At 36.4% G+C, this 26,233-nt stretch overlaps 1 protein-coding gene across 1 annotated transcript; it reads right to left on the bottom strand.

The window, feature by feature from the left end:
- Positions 1-1,864: 1,864 nt before the first annotated feature.
- Positions 1,865-25,315, bottom strand: LOC115919456 (delta-like protein D). Its single transcript, XM_030973315.1, has 6 exons — positions 24,667-25,315; positions 15,807-15,948; positions 6,811-6,999; positions 4,817-4,930; positions 2,621-2,710; positions 1,865-2,004 (listed from the first exon to the last, which is right to left on the bottom strand). Exons 1-6 carry the CDS (start codon positions 24,694-24,696, stop codon positions 1,865-1,867), a joined length of 705 nt encoding a protein of 234 aa, XP_030829175.1. The 5' UTR covers positions 24,697-25,315.
- Positions 25,316-26,233: the final 918 nt, after the last annotated feature.

Raw genomic sequence — 26,233 nt, 5'->3', positions numbered from 1 at the left:
AAGTGAGGTGTCATATGAAAGCGCAAGTTCTTCTCTCTATTCCCCACAGGGCCGGCCCACCCCCAAAATTGTAAAAATATCTTGCTTAGACTAGAATCTAAATCTAGTCTACTCTCAAAGATACACTCATAAAAAAACAACCGTGCAGATAAACTAGAGAAAGGCCAAGGTGGTGTCATTAGTTGACTCTTTTGTTTTTGGCATATAAAAGTATTAATGACTGCTTTAATATTCAAGAAATAGTTGTTTTTATACGCTCTCGGGAAGGTTACAATTGGGCTATTGCCCTCGGCACGCCTCGGGGCAATAGCACAATTTTAACCTTCCCTTGAGCGTATAAAAACAACTATTTCTCTCAAAGCAGTCATTAATACTATATAATATCATCAACATTTTCATTGTTATCATTATTATCATCATCATCATCATCAATTTCATACCAAATTGAATTAATTGTAGGATTGATCAATAATCTTTTACCAGATCCTGTCGGTGAGGGGGTTGAGGATAATGATGATGTAGACATCGATTCTGTTTCAGGGTTAGAAGCTGAAGTACCGGTAGATGGTACGGTCACTGCGTGAGAAGAACAAAGACAATCTCAGGATTAATATGATGTTTCAGAATTCATAATTTCGTATTTCTTTTTATGAAAACGAACATACACTAAAGATTATCCTTTAATTCCTTGTAACTTGATTAAGAATTATATAAATATTTTGTTTTGTTTAGCAAAGATAAAAAAAACATGTACACTTGCATAATTACTTGTGTATACTTTGTAAAAGAAAATTGTAATTTACTTTGTAAAATGGAAATAAAGCTCGAACTTGAACTTGTACTTGATCTTGAATTTGAACAAAAATATTAAATTATTGTTAATATCTTACTTTATTTACACAATTATACAAAAATTGGGTTCAAAAGCTTAAGGAACAATGACTCCGTGGTAGAGCGGGTGTCTCGTATACCAGAGGTCCAAGGTTCGAATCTAATTCAATACGCTCATGTCCTTTGGTAAGGTATTAATTCCCGTTACTGCGTCCATCGGAGAGGACTTATAGCCGTCAGTCACTTGGTTGCTTACTTACATGCAACATACATGCATTCATAGCAGTCAGGCAGAACAATAAACATCTTCATTAGTATTATCACTTGTTTAATGAATTTCATCATGATTATTATAATGATTAATGTATATCATCACTAGTATTATCATTTTGGTATCATTATCGTTATGATTATTATTATTATCATATCTTATTTATCATTATTTTAGTAGTAGTAACATGATCATCATAATTATTATTACCATCATAATTAGTATATTAATAATAATAATAATATTATCATTATTATTATATCATTATTATCACAATCATTATCATCACCATCATCATCATCATCATTATACCAAATTGATTTAATTGTATATCAGGAATAATCAATCTTCTTTTACCAGGTTCTGTCGGTGAGGGGGTTGATGATGGTGAAGACATCGATGCCGTTGGAGGGTTGGAAGCTGGAGTACCCGTAGATGGTACGGTCACTGTGTGAGAAGAACAAAGATAATCTCAGGATTAATATGATATTTCACCAGTCATCATTTCATATTTCTTTTCATGAAAACGGAGATACACTAAAGATTATCCTACAATTCCTTGTAACTTGATTAAGAATAATATAATTCTTTTTTGTTTAGCAAAGAAAAAACAAACATGTACACTTGTATAATTACTTTTGTATACTTTGTAAAATGGAAATAAAGCTCGAACTTGAACTTGAACTTGAACTTGAACTTGAACTAAAATATTAAATTATTTTCAATATCTTACACATTAATACAAAAATAGGGTTCAAAAGCTTAAGGAACGATGGCTCCGTGGATATCAGGACTGATCAATAATCTTTTACCATGTTCTGTCGATGAGGGGGTTGATGATGGTGAAGACATCAATCCCGTTGGAGTGTTAGAAGCTGGAGTACCGGTAGATGGTACGGTCACTGTGTGAGAAGAACATAGATAATATAAGGATTATTATGATATTTCACCATTCATAGATTCTGGTTTTTCGTTTGTTATTAAATTGGACACACACAACAGATAAAAATTTGAAATGATTTTGAAAATCATTTACAAAATGACACAAAAATATGGTGTAAAAAGGAAAAGGTGCAATGGCTCAGTAGTAGAGAAGTGATCCCGTAAACGGAGGGTCCCGGGTTCGAAACCAAAGTAATGCAGTGATCCTCTTTACTAGTTCCCTCAGAGATGACTTAAAGCCGTTGGACTGTTGGTTGCTTACTTATATGCAGCATACATGCTTTCATAGCAATTAGGTAAAGGTCATGATCATCATTATTATTATCATGTTAAATTGATCGCTATCTAAATATTGTTATCATTAGTAGTATTAGTAGTAGTAGTAGTAGTAGTAGTAGTAGTAGTAGTAGTATATAGTAGTCGTTTCATGAATATCATTATTATTATTATTATTATTATTATTATTATTATTATTATCATTAACATCATCATAATTTTTATTATTATCATTATCATCATCTTCACCATTATGCCAATTGAGTTAATTGTATATCAGGAATAATCAATAATCTTTACCAGGTTCTGTCGATGAGGGGGTTGATGATGGTGAAGACACCGATGCCGTTGGAGTGTTAGAAGCTGGAGTACCGGTAGATGATACGGTCACTGTGTGAGAAGAACATAGATAATATCAGGATTATTATGATATTTTGGTAGTCATAATTTTGTATTTATTTTTATGAAAATGGAGACACACAACAAGTCAAAATATTAAATGATTTTGTTTTTTTTTCATTACACAATACATTGTTGCTCATCGTATATTCAACCTGATTAAAACTTAAACAATCAAAGCATAGCCATTAATTAGCAATTAAGAATGTGAAACTCAGTTACATGTATTTTAAAAAAAAAAGGAATTGTCGACGCTAATGGTATTGAAAACGTATATTATTAGACCTACGCTGTTCAAAAATAATGCAAACGTATATACATACAGCAAGTTTCAGGAAGAAATGAAACGACAAAGCGTAATAACTATAACAAACAAACAAGTGACGAACTTGAATGACGCTTTGATGAAATCGATTAAAAAGGGACGAAAATTTGCAAGATAGCTGCTGTGAATGACCAACTTGATTTTACTTTGACAAAATTGGACGTAAAATGATTTTTAAAAATTGGACAAAGTTCCAAAATGAATGACCAAAGACGAAATTGACTGTTTTATAAAAGGGAAGTTTCGGGATGAGATTGAATAAAAACGGTTTGAAACTGAGTGAAAAACGGAAAGAAAACCTATAATAATCAATATTATATCCTAAATCAAAAATATATTGGTTTTTGATTTGTTGAGAGCTCTTCACATGACCAGAAATATTTCAACCATTTTAAGGTTGCCCTGAAAAAGTAGGGAGTTGAAAACAAAAATTGATAAAGTTCGTTAAATTCAGCAAAAATTGTTAAAATGTTATATTTGCAATTAATTGTTGTTTTTATTAATTTTTTAGATTTAAAGAAAATAAAAAGAAGAAAAAAGAATTTCTTGTTTGTGTTTGTAATTTTTGATGCAGGATATAAAACAAATACCCCCTGCCTTCTTTCCGAGGCACTTGGTGACTCCAATAGTACTATTTGTTTCGGGGCTGCGCCCCTAACCTTATTGTTTCATACAGAGGGGTTCGAAATCACCTTAACAATTTGCGAACTACCTTGAAAAAGAAGTATTATGAAACTGGTGTTCGAGAAAATAAGACAAACCCCCGGAAACTTTGGAAACTCCTAAAATCTTTTAATGCATTAATATGTAAATGAAATAGGTGAAATTATTTCAAATGCAAAATGAGCTATTCTGTTTTGGAAAATCAAACTCCGGTCTATATTTTACAAATGATTCAAAAATCCCAATATGTACATAACATTAGAACGCGCAGATTAATCTTACCCAAAATAAAAACATAGATGGGAAAACATGGTGCGGCTATTTGGAATAGTTTACCTAATTTGTAAAGAAATGAGCCATCAAATTCTTAATTTACTCTTTTGTTTTGGCGTTATGATTATCTTAATAAATGAACTGGTCCATTATGTTGTTTTTTGTTTCTTTTCCTTTGTTCGAAAATGTTGTACCGAAATTTATTTTGTCTCGATTTGTATTGTTTACATCGATATGTTTGCAAATGTTGTATTTTTGTTGTAGGGCCTTCACGGAAAACAGTATTTAACTACTAATGGAGCCAATAAATAAATAAAAGATCAATCATGAACATTCTGGTACGGTACTTACGAAAGAGAGAGATGTTTATCTCGTTGCTTAATATGTATATGTTTAATAGTAATACACGACGTATATATTATGGAAACGACTTACCGATCTGGCAGGTCTTGCCTTCATATCCAGGTACACAGGTACAATTATAGTCATTAAAGAGATCTACACATGAACCACTGTTACCACAAGGGTTAGGATCACATTCATCCGTCTCTGATAAAAGTAAGAAGAAATAGAAATATATTTTAAACACAATGTGCAAATTGCATTATCTCGACTATTTTATTATGAGCGATGCTTACATCTTCATTTTTAATGATTTTGTTCTTTAACAATTCAGTGCGTTGGTTTTACGCTTAGTTGAACGATTTGCGACTTGTTTATTGTATCATGGACATTTCTAAAATGGTACTACGAAAGAAAGACACGTCTATTGCTTTGCTTAGTACCTTTATATGTAATAACCATACACAACGTATATAATTATGGAAACGACCTACCGTTCTGGCAGTTCTTGCCTTCATATCCAGGTACACAGATACAATTATAGTCATTTAAGAGATCTACACATGTACCGTTGTTAACACACGGGTTAGAAGCACATTCATCCGTCTCTGATAAAAGTAAGAAGAAATAGAAATGTATTTTAAACACAAAGTGCAAGTTGCATTAATTCGACTGTATGAACAGTGCATGTATTTTTATTGTCTTGATCTCATTCTTTAACAATTCAGTATGTTGTATTCACATATATTTTAATGATTTGCTATTTGTTAATTGTATCGCGAACATTTCTGGTACAGTACTACGAAATAGTATTGCTTTGCTTTAGTACCTTTATGTTTGAGGGGACCAGTCTGGTAAAATACAGTGAAATGCAAATTGATACAGAATTCGTAATAGATCATTACGTGATATTAATAGTAAACTACTATAAACCATTTATTTCTGGAGAGCTGAGGCAATGGAGAATCTAAAATATTCTGAGAAAGTTATTTATCTCATTTGATATGCAAATTATATGCAAATTACTCAAGGACATGAATATTCAAAAAAATATTGTAGTGCTGGTTCTTTGTACTAGTACTGTAATTGTAATAACGATATCAAGGCACTTTTTTGTGATTTTGATAGTACATTTATATGCACAACAATCCTATGACACCATTTGTATAATTTTCATGATTTACATAAAATTATAATATTTCAAAGAAAAAACAGAAACTCGAATGATTTTTGAAAATTATTTTGCTTGTGACGTTAGGATGTTGCAAAAACCATGATAGGATTGTTTGTTGCATAAAAACTTATGTTTTTGCCAATTTTGAAATAATTCTGATGAATATTTTTCAAGTTACAGCATTTTTTGTCAAAAAATTATGATTCAGATATAATTAGCATATTATAAAGGTACTACAAACACAGTTTCCTGCAATAAATTTTATCCAAAATGGGATAACTTGGCCTGCAGTCGCGAGTTCAGTTGCACTAGAGTGCCTCCATGGAGGCAGCTTTCTTAGCATGTACTCAAATGCACTGAACGTACAAGGCCAATAGATGGCAGCAAACACATTAGTACCCTGTCAGTTACATCTAAAGGTCCATTGCAACACTAAAAAGTGTACAATTTTGACTGTTTTTAAATAATTTTGGACCAAAATTTTCTTTGCCCTACAAATACTACAGAACATGATGAAAACAGCAATTGATAAATGAAGATCATAATCAAACTACTACTAAAACACTAAAAACAAAAATTTAAGAGATCTACACATGTAGTATTGTTATCACACGGGTTAGAAGCACATTCATCCGGTTTTGATAAAAGTAGGAGGTCACAAAAGTAGAGATCAGAAAGTGCAATTGGCCTAATTTGTGGACAAAATATGATAGTAGACTAGCCAAGACGTATGTATACATTATTTTTGGGGGGAGGGCATATATTTAGGTGTAAACAGTGGTGTTAGGATGGGTTCAGGTATAATTGTCTCACTGGTGCATTGGAGACCTTCGGGGGAGAAACAGTAAAAGCAGGGTGTGAGAGGGGGTCGTAAAACCTTCTTCTCATAACGCATGGTCCCTTAATCTCCCCTCCCCCTCCCCCATCCCTTCCCCTCTACCCTTCTCCCCCTTTTCCTCCTCTTCCCTCTCTCTGTCCATTTTCTTTCTCTCTCTCTGTCTCAGAGTTTGTGTGTCTCTCCCCCTCTTCTCTCCCCTCTCTCTTCTTTCTTTCTTTCATTTGTGATCACCAGTTGATGGGAAGAGGGTACGTGCTTCTCATTGGTCTATAGCTACGCCACTATAGATATACTTCTACTTCTACGACGATACTCAGCAGGATCCATAAGTCAGGATGTAGTGCTGAGGAATAAACTATCTAGTTCTTTGTCTAGATGCTTGGTGGAAGCGCTCCCTTGAAGCCCTCCCTTGAAGCATAGGAAAAAGAATTTGAACTTTCTGAGAAAAGTTAGGGGATATTCATGAAAAATCTTACCATTGCACGATGGAATGTCAGGTGTAAACATTCCTATTTTACAGATGATGGATTTATTGTGAGTGATGGTGTATCCTGCGTCACACTTAAACATGCACACTGTATTACATGGTACATTAGCATTGGTCTCGCAGGTGTCATTAATCAGCGATGTGAGGTTCCCAGGTAGTTCCCCGACAGAGCAATCAGCTTCATATGGAAACGAGATGGAAATAATCAGAGCGGTAAATATAGACACTGTATTACAACTATTGGCTTTCAACTATTTTTGTTCTCGATTACAGAGAATACTTTTAAAAGACAAAATATCATTTTAATTTTAATTTAGCATTTCAGCTGATTACATAAGGGAAAAGCGTGTGTATTCCAACAATAGCTTTAGGTAACACCCAAAGATGTAAGGAAGAGCGTCGAGAGAGGGTGGTATCACCCCTAGTCTATGTGTATATAACAATACGACTATGGGAGTCGTCCATTCATTAACATTTTATTAAAGACGGTTTTAATTTAATTCTAACATATCAATCGTGTTAACAATCATTTCGTTGAATATTTACACAAAGTTGCGCAATCAGTCGGAACAAGCTGAATTAAAAAACGAGGGGGAAATCAGAGGTATACTGGATATTTCCATATATCTCTATCACGTTATTTATTATTGCAATAAAAACGTTGATACTTACTATCGACTGTAAACTTGTGAAGACCCGATTTTAATATCACCTTGGAAAGGTGAAAATCTTCCCAAGTTTATACCTTTAGGCATCTATTATATATTGGTGATCGAATGGAGCTACCCAGATAACAATACGGCGTTGGGCCGACGTCGGTCACGGTCGGCAGAGTCGAAGTCGGCAAGCCAACGTTGGCTAATTGTTGGGCCATCGTCGCCATTTTTTACTGATAAATGGTGGCTATTGGTTGGCTATTCGACGTTGTGCCAATGTTAGCTGAACGTTGGTTCATTGTCGCCATTTTCACTGATAAATGGTGGCTATTGGTTGGCTATTCGACGTTGGGCCAATGTTGGCTGAACGTTGGTCCATTGTCCCCATTTTCACTGATAAATGTTGGCTTTTGGTTGGCTATTTGACGTTGGGCCAATGTTGGCTGAACGTTGGTCCATTGTCGCCATTTTTACTGATAAATGGTGGCTATTATTTGGCTATTCAACGTTGGGCCAATGTTGGCTGAACGTTGGTCCATTGTCACTATTTTCACTGATAAATGGTGGCTATTGGTTGGCTATTCGACGTTGGGCTAAAGTTGGCTCAACGTTGGTCCATTTCCGTTTTCACTGATAAATGTTGGCTATTGGTTGGCTATTCGACGTTTGGCCAATGTTGGTTGAACATTGGTCTATTGTCTCATTTATTACTGATGAATGTTGGCTTTTGGTTGGCTATTCGATGTTGGGCTAACGTTGGCTCATTGTCGCCATTTTCACTGATAAATGTTGGCTTTTGGTTGGCTATTTGACGTTGGGCCAACGGCTGAACGTTGGTCCATTGTCGCCATTTTTACTGATAAATGGTGGCTATTAGTTGGCTATTCGACGTTAGGCTAATGATGTCTGAACGTTGGTCCATTGTCACCATTTTCACTGATAAATGGTGGCTATTGGCTGGCTATTCGACGTTGGGCTAAAGTTGGCTCAACGTTGGTCCATTTCCGTTTTCACTGATAAATGGTGGCTATCGTTTGGCTATTCGACGTTGGGCCAATGTTGGCTGAACGTTGGTCCATTGTCTCAATTATTACTGATAACTGTTGGCGTTTGGTTGGCTATTCGACGTTAGGCCAATGTTGGCTTCATGTTGGTCCATCGTCTCAATTTTATCTTATAAATAGTGACTTTGGGTTGACTATTCGACGTTTGGCTAACGTTGGCTGAACGTTGGTCCATCGTCTCAATTCTAAATTTTAAATGTTGGCTTTTGGATGGCTATTCGACGTTGGCCCAATGTTGGTTCAATGTTGGTCCATTGTCGACATTTTCACTGATAAATGGTGGCTATTGGTTTGCTATTCGACGTTGGGCCAATGTTGGTGAACGTTGGTCCATCGTCTCAATTATTGCTGATAAATTTTGGCTGTTGGTTGGCTATTCGACTTTGGGCTATTAACGTTGGCTCAATGTTGGTCCATCGTTTCAAATTTTACTGAGAAATGGTGGATATGTTGGCTATACGCGACGTTGGGCCAACCTTGGCTTAACGTTGGTCCATTGTCTCCATCTTTACTGATAAATAGTGCATGAATATATTGGTAGGGTATATGACGTTGGGCCAAAAAAAAATTACATGCGTGCGAATATTCCCATGTGCTCATGCAATTGCAACGTACGTCAGCCATTTCCTGTCCATTTATCTGGATCAGTTGCCGGGGAGTACCAACACTGCATGGTAAATGAATGATTTTCTTTCTCTTTCAACGTTATTTTTGTGAGCATGTCGCGTGAAACTGATAAATTGTATAGTGTGAGAACTCCCCGTCACAAAGCGAGGGAAATAGCATGAGTAATTGTTAAAGTAATCATTGATAATTCCCTGTCCGAATGAAAGTGAAAGTGAGTACGAGTGTACCGCTCGGCGTACGCTTAGCATGCACACCCGCTGCGTGCAATTGAAGTGTGAGTGATGGCTATGATGGCTATGATGGGGGGCCGAAGTGTCGGCATCAGATGCATTGAATGTTTGCCGTGATAAATGTTAATATGTTCCTGACTTAGAGTTAGACCAGGGAGGTGAGACTTTTAACTCACATGCCCTGGTTAGACCTAGGTGATGTATTGATGCACCATGTTACAGCGTCCGTGACAGTGATGATGTTCATCCCAATATGCAATATCGACCATGAATCAAATGATTGTGAATCTGTTGGTGTTTCAAGTGTTGAAGGTGCTGATGCATTGTTTGAAAGACCAATTGAATCAAATACTGATCTTGATATATAGAGCTGAATGGGAAGACGCATCATTTTTGTATGCATATCTAAATGATATTATAGTCTCTGATACTTTCAGATTTAGAAGTAGGTCTACTATACTCTGTAGTAGCTCAATATAGATAATGCTGATGATGATTCAGTTCGAAAAGGAATCAATTACGAGATTGGGCTGTGAATTCAGATATCCCGCTAGTACATGTTTCTAGCCTCCTGAAATCTTACAAGAGAGTGTGCCAAGTCTGCCAAAATATGCAAGAACTTTGTATCAACACATTTAGTGGATTGTGAGTGTGATGTGAAAGAGGTAGCTGGTGGGAATTACCCTCATTTTGGCATTTGCAATCATTTAAAGTCACAATTGGCCAAGAACCTCAATTTGATCGAATAGTAAATAGGAAAAGCTATTGGGGGCGGGAGTAACACTGATCGATCCCATAATTTTCATTCAAAATTTTCATTCACAAATTTGATTATTGCTGCATTTTTATTCTCATTTTCAAATCAGTTTTTATTATTTATGCACATGTATATTAAATTGCTATAATTTGAACTTAAGGTAAATATTATTTATTTTTAAATTCTGCCGTTCTTTATTTATTAATACATTCAAATCTATAAAGCTCTTCCAAATCCCAATACTTTTTTCTCCTATAATCCCTACAATTCTGAAATTTAAATATCAAATCCTGCATTTCATATCGTCAACTTCACAACAAATTCCAGATTCCTCTACCCGTCCAGATCCAGCTACCCCTACCTCGATCATCCGGAACAGCATCAACAGCACCAAGGACCCCTTCGACATCGACCCCATTGACCTCAACGTTCAGAAATATGGGTATGTCATTTGGCATTTTATTCATTTTTTATTTAGTTATACATGTAGACAGAATAGCTAATGCACTTCGTAGTATTCGTTGTAGTTGTGCCCTGCACACAAAGTACAAATGTACTGGATTAATGTACGTTTGTGTATGACATAGCTGCTAACGGATGCAAGTATCTTTTTCCTGATTATATTGAGAAACTGCATTGTGATCACTTACAAAACTATTCAACAACAACAAATCATGAAATACTGCTTATAGCAGTATTTTTGGGGAAACAATTCTGAATGCAGGGTGCCACAAAAAAAACACAGTCAATTGATTTGTTTCTTGTATAAGCAACTAATGATATAGCTTTGTGCTTTTGTGTCTACTTTGAAGCCTCTCGAGCTCTCTCAAGTATTGGGAGCTTCACATTTCACTTCAATTTTATAATGATGTGAAAGAGAATGCCACTCTTCTTCAAACATTTGTCCTAAAATAAGAAAGAATACAAAGTTACTAACTTAGGGTTTTGTGTTGTATGCAGAAAACGCAAATTTTGTATTCTTTCATCCATATTTTACTTCAAACACATTTGTTAGGGCAATATTCTGTTTGCAGAAGTGTCCGGGTGTTAATGACATCCTCTTTTACATCATACCATTTAAGTGAGATTGTGCCATCTATTCTTTGGCTAATTTTGGGATCCAACATTTAAGAGGGGCTTTAAACTGTTATCAATCAAGCATCTCAACACTGAGCAAGCAGATACTATAAATTGGTTCTTTCTATTCGAAGAATATCACTGTCATTTTACTTAAAATGTATATTTCCTTTGTTAAGAAGAGTGTTTGATGCTATAAAAGAAATCCATTCCTTTCTAATTTCCATACTACTGGGTCATTCGCTCTAAAGTTTGAACGAAGTTATTTTCATGACAGAGTACTTCTATCCATGAAATTTAATCAAAACTAGGGAGGATGTGCCACTCAGGACTTCTTCCCTTGAATGCCGTACTATTTGATTAATATCCGTACTATTTCAAGGTGATGTTTCCATGATCTGCTTTTAAATCTTGTTTGGTTTCTTTCTTCTTCTTTTTTTGCCGCAGATGCCGAAGTTGTACTACCACAAGCTAGACAAGATTTTTATTCCGACTAACCCATTCTTTAAAGGTCCACTGCCTTAGGAAATTAAAACTTTTACGTCTTGTATCAAGACCCTTTTAAAGCAACATAATAACAATTGTTTCATAAAAAATGCCTCCTTATATTTTTTACAAATTTTTGAAAACCTCTCCAAGTTGCTCGTCTAATGGTGGACCCCTCCCCTTACAATTCTCAGAGTTCCTCTGAATGATTGACCAAAGGATAAGTGATGTTATATCAAGAACGATCTCCGCTTAGGCAAGCTATGGTGCTCGCTAGCCAGCTCTGCAGGCATATGTTTTGTACACAACATAAACAATAACTTTTGTTATTAAATAGAAGAAACTTGTGTTTTTCCCTTTACAAGCTCTGCTCTTTCTTATTTTCTCTTTCAAATTTCCTCTCTTGTTATATAAACATTTAGCGATTGCTTTACTTCACACATTCAAGCAATGTAACCTATCCCTCCTGGAAAAAAAAACAGTTTGTAGATGTGTTAATAATAGATATGGCGACGAAATGTATCAGCATCTCTGAAATGCCTAAGCAACAAAAATGTTGGCAATTTCTCTGAATTTTATTTTTTATTTTTTATGGAAAATTGTTTACATTAATTGCCTAGTTCTTGGTATGCAAATGATGGATACTTTATTAATTTCTTTATATTTTTGTGCTGTACATATGTAGAGGAATCTTGTCATAAGCAATCGTGTTCGTCTGCCAGAAAGTTTGTTTTGTTTTACTCGGGAAGTTGTGAGGATTGTTTATTATATTCGTACAATGAATTTCAGTATGTTATGTTGTGTTACATGTAAGCGACACTTCATTTTATAACAGCTCATATCGTCCTAGCATTCATTGATAGTAGGCCTTTATTGTGACACATTGAGATACCTTGAACTTGAAACTATGTTTACATCTTTTTTTAATTCAAACGAAAATACCAAAGAAAGACGTACAATAATTGTATTCACATTTACAACAGTTTGTTTATTACACATAAAATAAAGTATGATTTATCACAAAATCAGTTTATTTTCCTTGTGCTTTTGTTTTGGAGGGAGGGGGATGTATTCAGAGCAAATTCTAAGAAGCAAGATGGTGAACTTTTCTTTAAAATTGGACAAATAAGTTGTTATCAAATTTTGATAGTGATTAAAATGTACCAGATCATAGACATGACGAAATTAAAATAACATGTCCCTCTTGCTGCAATATTGTTATTATACATATGTTCCGGAGGGATGTAAGTCGAGTTCTATAATGAACTTTTCTCAAATTCAGTCTAATTTTGATGGATTTGTTAGTATTTCATTTTGTGGATTTTGCTCTGTTTATTTATTTAATCCAATCTTAAACTACCTGGATTTTCCTTGTCACGTTGTGATGCATGTGTTTGAATGATTGTACATGTCCGATGTAGTATGATCTTGACGATGTTCTTATGAACGGACGACTGATGTTGGTGTGAATATGTTGTTGAGTTGGTGTTGGTAATGTCAGAAGGATGTGTGCATGAACTGGAAAGGGGAGGTACAACGTCGGCACATGATGGGCTAGGGGTTTGCATAACGTTGCTTCTACGTCGGCAAATGGTGGAGAAGAGGTTGGCATAACGTTGGTCTAGCATTGGCACATGGTGGAGGAGGGGTCGGCACTTAGTGGGAAAAGGGTTGGCATTATGTTAGGACAACGTCGGGGAGACGTCGGCATATAGTGTAAAAGGGGTTGGCATTACGTTGGTCCTACGTCAGGGAGACGTCGGCACATGGTGGGATAGGGGTTGACATGACGTTGGTCATACGTCGGGGGGACGTTGGCCCGATGTTGGCTTAATGTCATTTCGTCGCTGTCGAGCCAACGTTGGCCCACCGGCAAGAAAGCCGTTGGCCCAACATCATATTGGCGACAATGGACCAACGTAACAGCCCACGACGTCGGCACATGGTGGGATAGGGGTTGGAATAACGTTGGCCCTACGTCGTGGAGACGTCGGCACATGGTTGAAAAGGGGTTGGTATAACGCTGGGCCAATGTCGAGGAGACGTCGGCACATGGTGGGATAAGGGTTGGCATAACGTTTATCCAATGTCGGAACGACGTCGGAACATGGTGGAATAGGGGTTGGCATAACGTTGGTCGTACGTCGGCACATGGTTAAAAAAAGGTTGGGATGACGTTGTTCCAATGTCGGAAAGACGTCGGCATACGGTGGAAAAGAGGTTGGCATAACGTTGGTTCAATGTCGGGAGGACATCGACACATGTGGTCGGATAGGGGTTGGCATAACGTTGGCCCGATGTTGGCTTAATGTCATTTTGTCACTGTCGGGCTAACGTTGGCCCGCCGACAAGAAAGCCGTCGGCCCAACATCATGTTGGCGCCGTTGGACCAACGTTACAACTTACGTTGGCCCCACGTTGGCGTAACGTCGTATTGTTATCTGGGTAAAACTGATGCTTTGAATGATGTGCTCGTAGTACATGAGGCGTTATTTTGATTGCGTCAAACATTCCGCATCGAATTGAGCTGATAAGGGTACCCATAGGAAAGTGAAAAGTATGCCGCAGACCTGCCGCAGACCTGCCGCAGATCTGCCACAGACCTGCCGCAGACTTTTAGTCTGCGGCAAAGAGTATGCCGAAGTATGCGGCAGAAAGAAATTTTGCTGCAGACTTGCCGCATACCAGTATGCCACAGGAACAGTCTGCGGCAGATCTGCGGCAGGATGAAATTTTGCTGCAGACTTGCCGCATACTAGTATGCTACAGGAACAGTCTGCGGCAGATCTGCGGCAGGATGAAATTTTGCTGCAGACTTGCCGCATACTAGTATGCCACAGGAACAGTCTGCGGCAGATCTGCGGCAGGATGAAACTTTGCTCCAGACTTGCCGCATACTAGTATGCCACAGGAACAGTCTGCGGCAGATCTGCGGCAGGGCGAAACTTTGCTCCAGACTTGCCGCATACCAGTACGCCACAGGAACAGTCTGCGGCAGGTCTGCCACAGGAAATCCCATCAAAGTCTAATAGGGCCAATTGAAACCAATCATCTCATGCATATTCATTATTACTTTACACGTGTGACAGAAAAATACATTTATCATGATTTGTTAAGCAAATTAAGACAATGCACATCATTTTTGTGATTTCTATTTTCCTTTTGCCATTATTAACCAATAGATTATTTTGACTGATCATGTTACAATTACATTCACGTTTAAGCATTAGATATTGATTACTAACCAAGAAACTATGATTACTAACCAAGAAACAATATACATATTTAGTATATATATGTGTACGAGCCTGTGTCACTTTAAATGTTACTCTTGAATACACTTCAAATGATCAATGTGATGAAGTTAATACAATTGAGAATAGAATATACCTAATTGGTAATATATATATATTGGTATTACCTAATTGGTAATATTGATATTGCCATTATCGATTATGAAGTATCAATCAGTTTATCACTGGTTCTTCTACATGCATACTTTATTGCCACGTACTGGATATGAAAGAGTATGCGGCAGGTCTGCAGCAGGTCTAAATGAGATGTGAATATTCATGACGAAGAGTCTGCGGCAGGTCTGCAGCAAGTCTGTGGCAGACCTGCCGCAGACTCTTCATCATACTGAAAGAGTATGCGGCAAGTCTGCAGCAAGTCTGCCGCAGACCTGCCGCAGACTCTTCATCATACTGAAAGAGTATGCGGCAAGTCTGCAGCAAGTCTGCGGCAGACCTGCCGCAGACTCTTCATCATACTGAAAGAGTATGCGGCAAGTCTGCGGCAAGTCTGCGGCAAAACTAATTTGCATGTGAAAAAGATGACTGTCTGCGGCAGGTCTGCTGCAGATCTGCGGCAAGTCTGCCGCAGGAGTATGCGGCAGGCTCATTTCTTTCCTATGGGTAGTAGCCCATACGCAGGAACTTAAACAAAATGTTTACTCCTGTTATTATGCAACCACTCTTTGTAGGATACCACTTTCGCGTGGCGCATCAAAGGCTGCAGCACTCCATTATCCATTACGCAGCCCTACGTCAGCTTAATGACACCTCGTGTGCAACATGTATTGTACTCACCAAATGAAGGTCTGGGGGGTCGTGACGTCAATGGAGAAGAACATGTACAGTTGCTCTCTGGCACAGTACACACATCCTCATCGGATAGCGCCACTACATACAGCATGGTTAGCACTGCAACGCATATGGCTGACTGCCAAAGCTGGGAATAAATAGGACAAAGATTACATTCAATTTGTTATTGTGATTCAGTGACAATAACATTATGGTTTTACTGCGAATAAGATGCTACTACACTTCCCCTCTTTCAACGCCTAATGACACTGTTATTACCTTCTTTGTTTTAATCTTATCTTCCTTATATGATTGTATATGATTGTATATGATTGTTATTTTTTGTTTACGGGCCTTACCTATTTGGTTGTAAAGGAAATACAATTTCCTATTGGTACCTAAAGTTGGTTGGAATTTATGTAAATGAGGAGGCGCTCATGCCTGAGCGTTCACAGGAGTTTTACACGTTGAGTACGTGACGTGAGACGCCATTGACCTTATTCGACGATGAGCGAGCTAGACGCCGTTAAAAAAATAACCAAATATATACTTTTTAAGAGGAGTGGTTATAGTTCAGTTCTGTCAATGTAGTTGAGGTTGATGGACGTGAATTATACATTTTTCAATACGTTGTTAATGTATTGATGTTGTCTTGCTTTACTTTACGGTGTCAATGTTCGACACGTATTTACTTTTGTACATGAATTCTTTTTATTCATGATTATTTTATTATGTGTTTGTTCACTTGGAGCGTGACGCGCCGGTGATGCGGTGCAGGAGGTGACATGAAACCCATGTAGAATCATATTATGATGGATATAGTGTGTGTACATATATATTCGATTGCATGTCATATTAATAACATAGTTTTCTTGATTAGAACACAGGTGTTGACAGGGATTACTCCCCCTGATGCCTACCTGGACTCTGGTAAGTCCTCCGATATGCAACACGTCATGCAAACATGTTTCGTTCGCGCGTCTAGTGCTCGTCACTGAAGTTCGGTGCAAAAAATAATAATAAGGAGAAGATGTTTACTAACATAGTTCTAACACACGGCAGGTTAAATAGGAAAGTATTTATTTCCGTTTGAGCCGGCGAATTACTAAATAACTATTATTGAATTCAGACACAGAAATATGTGACCATGATAGTGAACAAAATACAATAAGACGAAATCATATTGAGCATTGAACCCTAAAAAGGCCGGGCTATTTGAGGTCTTAATACGGCCGGGGGGCATTATGGCCCCCTTAAGATCTCGGCCGTGAAACTGCCGATCTCCGCGAAAATTTGCACGCATGTCAAGTGAAGTGTATAGAATAATATGATAATTTGAATTTTTTGAAAATTCACTTATTTGGATATTTATGGTAATTTATACAAATATGGTCCAAAAAAAATCACATTTTTACCTATAAATCATATATTATTCATAGTTAAGTATTCTTTTTCACCACATATATTCATTAGATCATTTAAAATAATAATACGACAATTTTTTTTTGGAAGAGTCAGCTTATTCCTTATGTTATCTCTTGTTTTGATAATTTCTTTTGTATTTCATTGTTTTTTTAACTTACGTATTTTTTTGTTTTTGTTGTTTTATTTCATTTCTTACTACAATTCAACTATTTTGACCCCTGAACAACCACATAATATCATATCAAAACTTTTTGCATAAACTCTCTTTTTATATAGATAAGAATATGCCATTTATTAAAAAAAAAGATAATATAAGTATAAAACAGCCATGGATTACTCGGGGGTTAATGAAATCAATTTTAACTCGCAATCGTTTGTATAAAATATCATTGCGTAAACCAACTGCTCAGAATAAAGATAGATATAAACATTATAGAAATAGATTAACAACTTTAATTCGTGTATCACGTAAACGGTATTATTCAAATAAAATAGAATCTAATCAAGGGAATGTAAAGGTATTATGGCAAACAATTAATGATCTCTTAAAAACTAAAAAGAAAGTATGCTCTGATATGATAGTTGAAAGTGGTAATGAAATCACGGACCCTCATTCAATTGCTACTGCTTTCAATAACTATTTTGTTAGTATAGGTCCACGTTTAGCCTCGACAATACATTCAAATGAAAACTTTAAGGATTATTTATTTGATGCTAATGAAAATTCATTATTTTTTATTCCAGTGAATGAAAATGAAATATTAGAGATAGTTGGATCGTTTAAGATGAGTAGATCATGCGGTTATGATGGAATAAGTGTGTATTTATTAAAGAAAATTATTTATTGTTTGGCCTCTCCCCTAGTTCATATTTGTAATTTATCACTATCGACAGGCATTTTCCCGGACTCCTTAAAGATAGCCAAAGTGATTCCTATTCATAAAAAAGATGATTTAACTCAAATAAAAAATTATCGCCCTATCTCGCTATTGCCGGTCATTTCCAAGATTTTAGAAAAAATTGTTTATAAACGCCTTTATTCTTTTTTACAAGAAAATAATACTCTTATTTGCAATCAGTTTGGATTCCGAAAAGGTTTTTCTACTGATTATGCTTTGATACAATCTTGTGATAAAATAACTCAAACACTTAATAATAAGGAACATATAATTGGGGTTTTTATGGACCTGTCAAAAGCTTTTGACACCATGAATCATAACATTTTGTTGCAAAAACTTACTCATTATGGTATACGAGGCACAGCCTTAAACTTGTTTAAGAATTATTTAGTTAATCGAAAGCAATTTGTTTCATTTCAGTCAGTTAATTCCCCTAACTTAAATGTGTTATGTGGTGTTCCACAAGGATCAATTTTAGGCCCCCTTCTTTTTCTTATTTATATTAATGACATAGTAAAGTCATCACCACTTCTTACTTACGTGCTTTTCGCAGATGACACCAACATATTTTATTCTCATAAATGCTTGAATACTCTAATTTATACTCTCAATAATGAATTAGTTAAAATCTCAACATGGTTTAAATGCAATAAATTGTCACTCAATTTAGATAAAACATGTTTTATAAATTTTTGTGCTTCCCAAACACACTTTGATCAGGTTATAAACATTGTTATTGATGATATTTCTATAGTTGAAAGGAAATCGACAAAATTTTTAGGTATAACTTTGGATTCAAAGCTTACTTGGAATAATCATGTAAATAATATTACAACATCAATTTCAAGGGCAGTTGGGGTAATTGGTAAAATGAGGGATCTTGTACCCGAGAAAATACTTTATACATTATATAATGCATTAGTGTTACCTTATTTTACATACTGTAATGTAGTTTGGGGGAACTGTAGTATAACTAAGATAAATATAATTTTTCTCTTGCAAAAAAGAGCACTTAGGATTTGTACTCGTTCTAATTACTTAGCTCATACAAATCCGTTATTTTATAGATTAAACATTTTAAAAGTGAGTGATTTGCACTTATATCAAACAGCAATCTGTATGTTTAAATACACACAAAATTCACTTCCTCTTTTTCATGACGTATTTATTCCTAATTCCCATGTTCACTCATATCCAACGCGTAATTGTACTGATTTTCATTTACACAATCCTAAAACTTTGTTAGCGCTTAAGTCCATAAGATATCACGGTCCAGACATTTGGAATGCACTCCCTAGACATATTAAACAGTGTACATCTCTCTATTCATTTAAAGCTACACTAAAAAAACACATTATTTCACAATATAATGTATAAAGGTTTAAAAAAAAAAAAAAAAAAAAAAAAATTTAAAGCGTTTTTTCTAAAACTTTAGAAACTACATTAAATTTTGGTCTGACGTTACATAGTAATACTGATGATTCAACATTTTGGCGCTTGAGGACACTTGCACTTGCACACACACGCACCACTTGCACCCTTGTTTTTGTTTAGTTTCTCTCTTATCTCTGTCATTAACGTATAATATCAGTAGCCATATAAATATGAGATTCATATGCTAATTCTATAATTATTTATATTGAATACAACTGTCTATATTCACATTTAATTGTAATATATATCATTTGAGTATCATGGCCCCCTCTTCTTGTTAATTTGCCAATATTTCACATCTCATTTTTATTTTAGCTCGGTTGACCGTCTACTCAAGCTTTTGCTTATAACGGCGACCTTCTGCTTTCTTTCTTTATACACGCAATGGCCCAACGTATAAGTTTACTCTTACTCATGTATTATACATTTGTTTCTATATTTTGTATATTGTTTGCATACCTTATGTTTTATATAATTATCCATATTTGTTGTATAACTGATTTGTTTGATTGCAGAAAATAAAGTCTTTTGAAAAAAAAAAAAATAATCATTAAACAAGACCCAATAACCAATGTTTGATCTATTTTTAGAAAAAAATGACATTTCCATATGTTTTGTACACAAATCACAAAAATGAGCGATTTTCGGGCTGACATGGAAAGACAAAAGGTCACGTGACCTTGACACTGTAGGTCCGATTTTCAAAAAAAAATTGTTTAAAGATGCGCAAGACTCGAAAGAAAAAATTCAGCGACCGGTGGGGCGCCATCCATATTCGTTCCCGAAGAATCGGGAAAATCGTGGAGGAGGGGGGCCATAATGCCCCCCCCCCCCCGGCCTTATTAGGGTTAAGTAGATGAGTGTGTACTTTATCCCACATAACCATTTTTGAAAAGAATTTCAGATCACGCAAATATGCAAAGTAATGAGCCTTTTCAAGGCGCCCCTTTGTCAAACCATTGATATTGCCAAGGTAAATTTGACTAGCAGAATGGCAGAAGCTATCATAAGTGACTTTTGTATATTCCTACAGAGTGGTCAGTATGGTTATGGCAGATATAAACACTCAAATTGATTGAAGATGTGCGTTGTGCGTGTTCATGGATCAGAATGATCAGGTCAGGCCTGTACTGTAAAGCCAACAAAGGCATTGTGTTGAGCGCTATATATATATATATATATATATATATAGGACACAAGGTAGATAAATAAAAACACCGGAGAAGTGAATATTCCACTGACGTTTCGGGCATAGCCCTTTATCGAAGTGATTCAAGCATAAACAACAATATACAAAATCAAAAATATATAGGCGACGCTTGGTAGTCAAGATGCAAAGGCGCGTGAGAGTACGCGAAAGAAGAGAAAAAGAGATAGAGAAACGTCACAAAGCTCAAAAGTTGGACCATTGTGACGTGAGAAAATAGGAGAAAATTAGAAATATAGGGAGCGTTAGAAGAGCGTATCTCCAGGGGAGATACGCGGAAAGCAAAAGAAAAGGAAAAGAAGAGGCGCACAGAAAGAAAAATAAGCAATTGAAAAAGCATTATGACGTAATAAAGATATTAAAGTTCAACAAAGTTCAGTGTGAGTTAGGGAAAGATCTGAAAGTGGCGTTCATCCCGTCCGGGTGGAGAGTGCCAAGTTTGAAGATTATCCTCTCCTCCATTAGCTTCCTTTCTTTCTCATCTCGGCAAGATTTCAGCACACATACTTGAAGGTCATCAGCATTATGATCCGGACGGGATGAACGCCACTTTCAGATCTTTCCCTAACTCACACTGAACTTTGTTGAACTTTAATATCTTTATTACGTCATAATGCTTTTTCAATTGCTTATTTTTCTTTCTGTGCGCCTCTTCTTTTCCTTTTCTTTTGCTTTCCGCGTATCTCCCCTGGAGATACGCTCTTCTAACGCTCCCTATATTTCTAATTTTCTCCTATTTTCTCACGTCACAATGGTCCAACTTTTGAGCTTTGTGACGTTTCTCTATCTCTTTTTCTCTTCTTTCGCGTACTCTCACGCGCCTTTGCATCTTGACTACCAAGCGTCGCCTATATATTTTTGATTTTGTATATTGTTGTTTATGCTTGAATCACTTCGATAAAGGGCTATGCCCGAAACGTCAGTGGAATATTCACTTCTCCGGTGTTTTTATTTATCTACCTTGTGTCCTATTCATTTTATGCACCGACGCAGAACCATTTATTTTTACATTATATATATATATACATATATATATGAATCAAAATTATTGTCATTCTTTTAATATCATTAATAATTATAAGAGGTGAAACAGGAAAGTTACAGTAACTGAATGTAGTTTTCGTCTCTCTTTCCTTATCCCTTTTAGAAGTTGACAGCGGCCCACAAATCCCATGTTCTGACTGAATCACAGTAGTAGTCCTTAACAGTATGCAGAGGCGACTGATGTTCCGTTTCTTCTTTTCTGTCCAAAAGTCTGCTTTTGCTACCGATGTGCTTTGAAGTTCGGAGACATGTCCTTTTATGGGCTGCTCTCCTCTAACAGCCCCCTAAACCCATGAGGCGTGCCCACCCAATAGAGAATCAAAGATGTTCTTTCGATGACAAACTGTTGTTACCTTTACTAACCAAACACCCGCCAAACATGAACAGTCTGTATGTGATTACTTATACCTTATACCATATGCCTATTCAAGAGCAAATCAATCATAGATTCATAAGGACGTATAACCCAGAAAGTAATGATTACCCTGCCGTATCCTTTATTTTGTACCCTTTGTACAATTCATATTTTTTCTTTGTGTTAATCATTCACATCAATAATCAGTCAATGGAAACAGTACTGAGCATGATCCAGTACTGTACGCAGACCACTCGATGTACTGGCACTTTTACACGATGGTCCAAGCATCGCCATTTCTCCAACATCCCGATATTACGATGGAACTTAGACCACGGGGTCGTAACTTGTAAGGCAAAATAAATGCATACATAGGATACTCTTGTTGTACGAGTTCCTTTCGGTGAAAGATGTCCATACTTCAGTCAAATCACGATCTTAGACATTGGTGTAAACGAGCTACAAGTGTATTTACTCGTATGAGAATGTTTGTACAAGATTTTATATAAACAGTTTACTCTGCAAATACCAAGGTTCATAGCACATTTTAAACAGTTTAAATACATTTATATTTGTCATGAATACTTTGTGATCATAACTGAACAGAATGTTTTGGGTTATATGTAAAACACTTTTTCAAAAAGGCAAAGAAGGACTGTTTTCAAAAATTACATTGCCCAAATTCAGAAACCTATACACATAAGAATATATGTGACAGGGGGGCATCAAACTTCTCTTGGACAATGGACTAAGAGCTAAATATTTGACTATAAAATAACTAGGTTACGGAATAATGTGTGAGTCCGTAGCAAAATTTCGGGAAAACCCCTTTGGTCTAACGTGGTAACTGGACTATTCTTGCTTCTATTGTACCTTTATCCTGTATTTCTATTGTTGCTAAACAGAGAGATGACGTCAAGCAATTTGGAATGTATGTATTGTCATTTTATCAAAGCAACAATGGACCCGGTTTGGAGGTGAGGCATGTAGGTTATTTTAAAATGCACAATATCCCCAATTTCACCTTCAATGAATTCAGACCTACTATACAAAATATTGGTTATAGATCATTAACCAAAGCACTGTGTTATTCTGTAAATGATTATTCACAAAGCATAGATTAGTCTAGAGTATTCTAACACGTTTTACTGTTAGTGTTATAAACATTCAATTTACTTTCCACCAACACTCAAATTTTGTATCGAACAAATCTTTCACCCACTTCGTTTTCTAAGCTAGTGCAAGTGTGTACTGATACCAGTCATGCATAGACCATAAGATTATAATCGTTACACAGCAATTTTCTCTGAACTCTGTCTTTGCCTCCATTCCCAATGAATCTATAAGAGTTTATTCAGATTCTTAAAAAGGATGCAAGAATTTTAACACATAACCCCAAGAAAAAAAGATACATTAATTGTCGTAGGAGGAGAGATTTAATAACGCATATTTTACAATCAAAGAAATATTTCTCGTGCTTTCATTAGATACTTTTAGTAATATTATTTGGTATGAAGAAGTAGTTTTTACAGACATTTGTTTCTTGTTTCCGTTTGTATTATATTTTTAGTTTCTCAATTGATTTAGGAGTATGTGTAAAAACCTATAAATGGAATAAACGTGTTGAACATTATGTCTATATTCGAAACTCTGTTGAATAATTTCGAGAAAAAAAAAACCTCATAAAAAAAGTTCATACAAAAAAAACAAATCATATTGCAAATCAGGTTGCCAACGTCCGGTACAGCTGATTTCGATGCATGGTATTATTTTCCCAACATATGTAACCATAAGCTGTTTATAGACCTTGGGAATATCGAACAGTTGGGTCGCCACGACAAAATTTCATTCATTGAAAAGGATATGATCGAAAACCTGTGATTTTATTCACCGTATCTATCGATTCGACGTGACATAATATGTATTATGAAAGATAATATGTAGGTTTTCGTACACAGTCTTAGCAGTATTATAATGCCGATGAAATTGGATTTAATGTAGGCACAGATAAAGAGTTATGTGCATGCATTCTCCAATCTGGAACTGTTGAAGCAACAATGACAATAAACTATTATGATAAACTATAATGATAAGATTATTCATTAATCAAAATTAATACTCTTCTTCCCGAGGGCCTGAACCTTTTATTACCCCAGCATAACTAGGCTATATACCCATATCCTATACACCTGGTAGGAGAGGGACAATCGTAGGTGACAACATCTTGTTCCAAGGATGTCAGCACCAAGGATCAAACCCTGATCATATGAGAGTTAATAGCCTTTAATATACCATAATCTCCTAACTGAATTGGTGTATTCAATAATGAGACTTGATCTTGAGTGTCTGATGGACACATACATCAGACATGGAATGAACTTGTGTGGAATACAGCATGGGACGGACCTACTTACAGGTAGACAATGAGTTTAGGGGAATTTGACATACTGGTACAAGAAATGCTACAGACCAGAAGGAAAATGATACGAATATTATACTAACGATGCTTTTAGAAGAACAGCTGATATCCATGATCCGGATTGGTAGAGCAACAGTGTGAGAATGATAATAAATGTAGTCTTCTTTATCCAGTGCGTGAGAAAACTAGGATTGGCTCATTGTTTGTGCTGTTAATGTCCAGTGTAGATATATACCCTTCTTTCCTCAATCCTCGCAGAAGATTGTTGTCACCAATTATTTCTTCCACCATACATAGTCAATGCATGTGAGGGAAAGTGTTCAAAGACTCTGGAAAATGTCGACAAACACAGAACTACAGGAGTCAAACAGGAGACACTACACGATTTGATCATGTTCATGCTAACACGTGGACAAATAATTCCCAGAAGTATGTACATGCATCGTGAAAATATATGTCCCGCAAAATATATTATACCCCCATGATCACGGCAGCATAAAGTTCGCGAATGTGACAATATGGAGCCCATGAACGGGTCTTTTATCATGTACACAAAATCGACAGTCCTGATGCATTGGTTCGTTGACACTAAATGAAACGCCTGTGTACAAAGTTCAGGGGCGTTTTCATTGTCAAAAGCGCAATCATGCATGAATTATTGTTCATTTTCTGATGAAATATTAGGAAAAACGCCTCAAATATGTGACCATGCGTTCAGAGTCTTTGGACCAGTAAATCACAATTCTATGTGTACTATAATGTTTGAGTTATCAGCATGGCTGCATCATTTATGGAAAAAACAGAGCCAGTGACGTAACTAAATGGGAGCACGGGATGTGCAACTTATCGGTATCGAATTGCTTTAAAACAAACTAGAAAGAAAAAGGAGAAAAAGGGTTTAAAGAAATAGAAGGATAAAGATTGGAAAGATATGAAAGGACACACACACACGCCCATGACCGCTGACCTTCCTTATTTGCATTTCAGTCAGCGAATACATGGAATGAGACTGGTGCCCCCCCCCCCTCCCTAGCCTTACGGATGCCCCCCCCCCCCCCCTAAGACTGGACCCACGCTCTGCTTGGTGAAAATAATACTATTCTGAAATTCATTGTACTTTCCTGACCTAATTTTAATGGCAAATATATTTAGGGATCAATTGTATTAAGGAGCTAACCATGCACCAACAATTTTGTCGCCTTAAATGCGCTTCACTTTAATTAAGGAGGAGTCGAGTTGGCTCAGTCGGTAAAGCGTCTACCTGTCGAACCAAAGATCTCGGGTTTGAATACAACCCATGCGGATGACTAAAGCCTGCGTTGTGTGTTAACGTGCCCCTCCCCTTGTTTCATAGACGCAGGCTATGTTAAGTGGAAAACACTCCGTCCCTGGGACATGACGTTAAATGGGGACCCCGTGTAGAGGAGAGTCATCACCCTTGCGCGTTAACAACCCACTGCACTATTCGTATAAGAGAAGTGGGAAACCCCGGGTAGAGGTCCACCTGCACAACGCAGAGACGCCACACGTAGCAGTCCACCCAAATCTAAAATCTCACTAGTAACAGGCTAAAGGAATACTCGTCACCAAAGTCCCCAGGAAAGAAACATCCATAACTTTGAATATTTCAATAAAACAGTCTATTAGTGA

The sequence above is a fragment of the Strongylocentrotus purpuratus genome, unplaced genomic scaffold, assembly GCF_000002235.5.
Source record: "Strongylocentrotus purpuratus isolate Spur 01 unplaced genomic scaffold, Spur_5.0 spur5_scaffold_6, whole genome shotgun sequence".
In the NCBI taxonomy this organism is placed as follows: domain Eukaryota; kingdom Metazoa; phylum Echinodermata; class Echinoidea; order Camarodonta; family Strongylocentrotidae; genus Strongylocentrotus; species Strongylocentrotus purpuratus.
Note: the sequence above shows the minus strand (reverse complement) of the source record. Positions and strands in the feature narration are given on the sequence as shown.

Coding starts and splice junctions, on each gene's coding strand:
- LOC115919456 (XM_030973315.1), bottom strand. CDS start 24,696: ATGGATATCAGCTGTTCTTCTAAAAGCATC. Junction 15,949..24,666: donor GCTGTTCTTCTAAAAGCATC/GTTAGTATAATA, acceptor ATTTATTCCCAG/CTTTGGCAGTCAGCCATATG. Junction 4,931..6,810: donor TGACATTCCATCGTGCAATG/GTAAGATTTTTC, acceptor TACTTTTATCAG/AGACGGATGAATGTGCTTCT.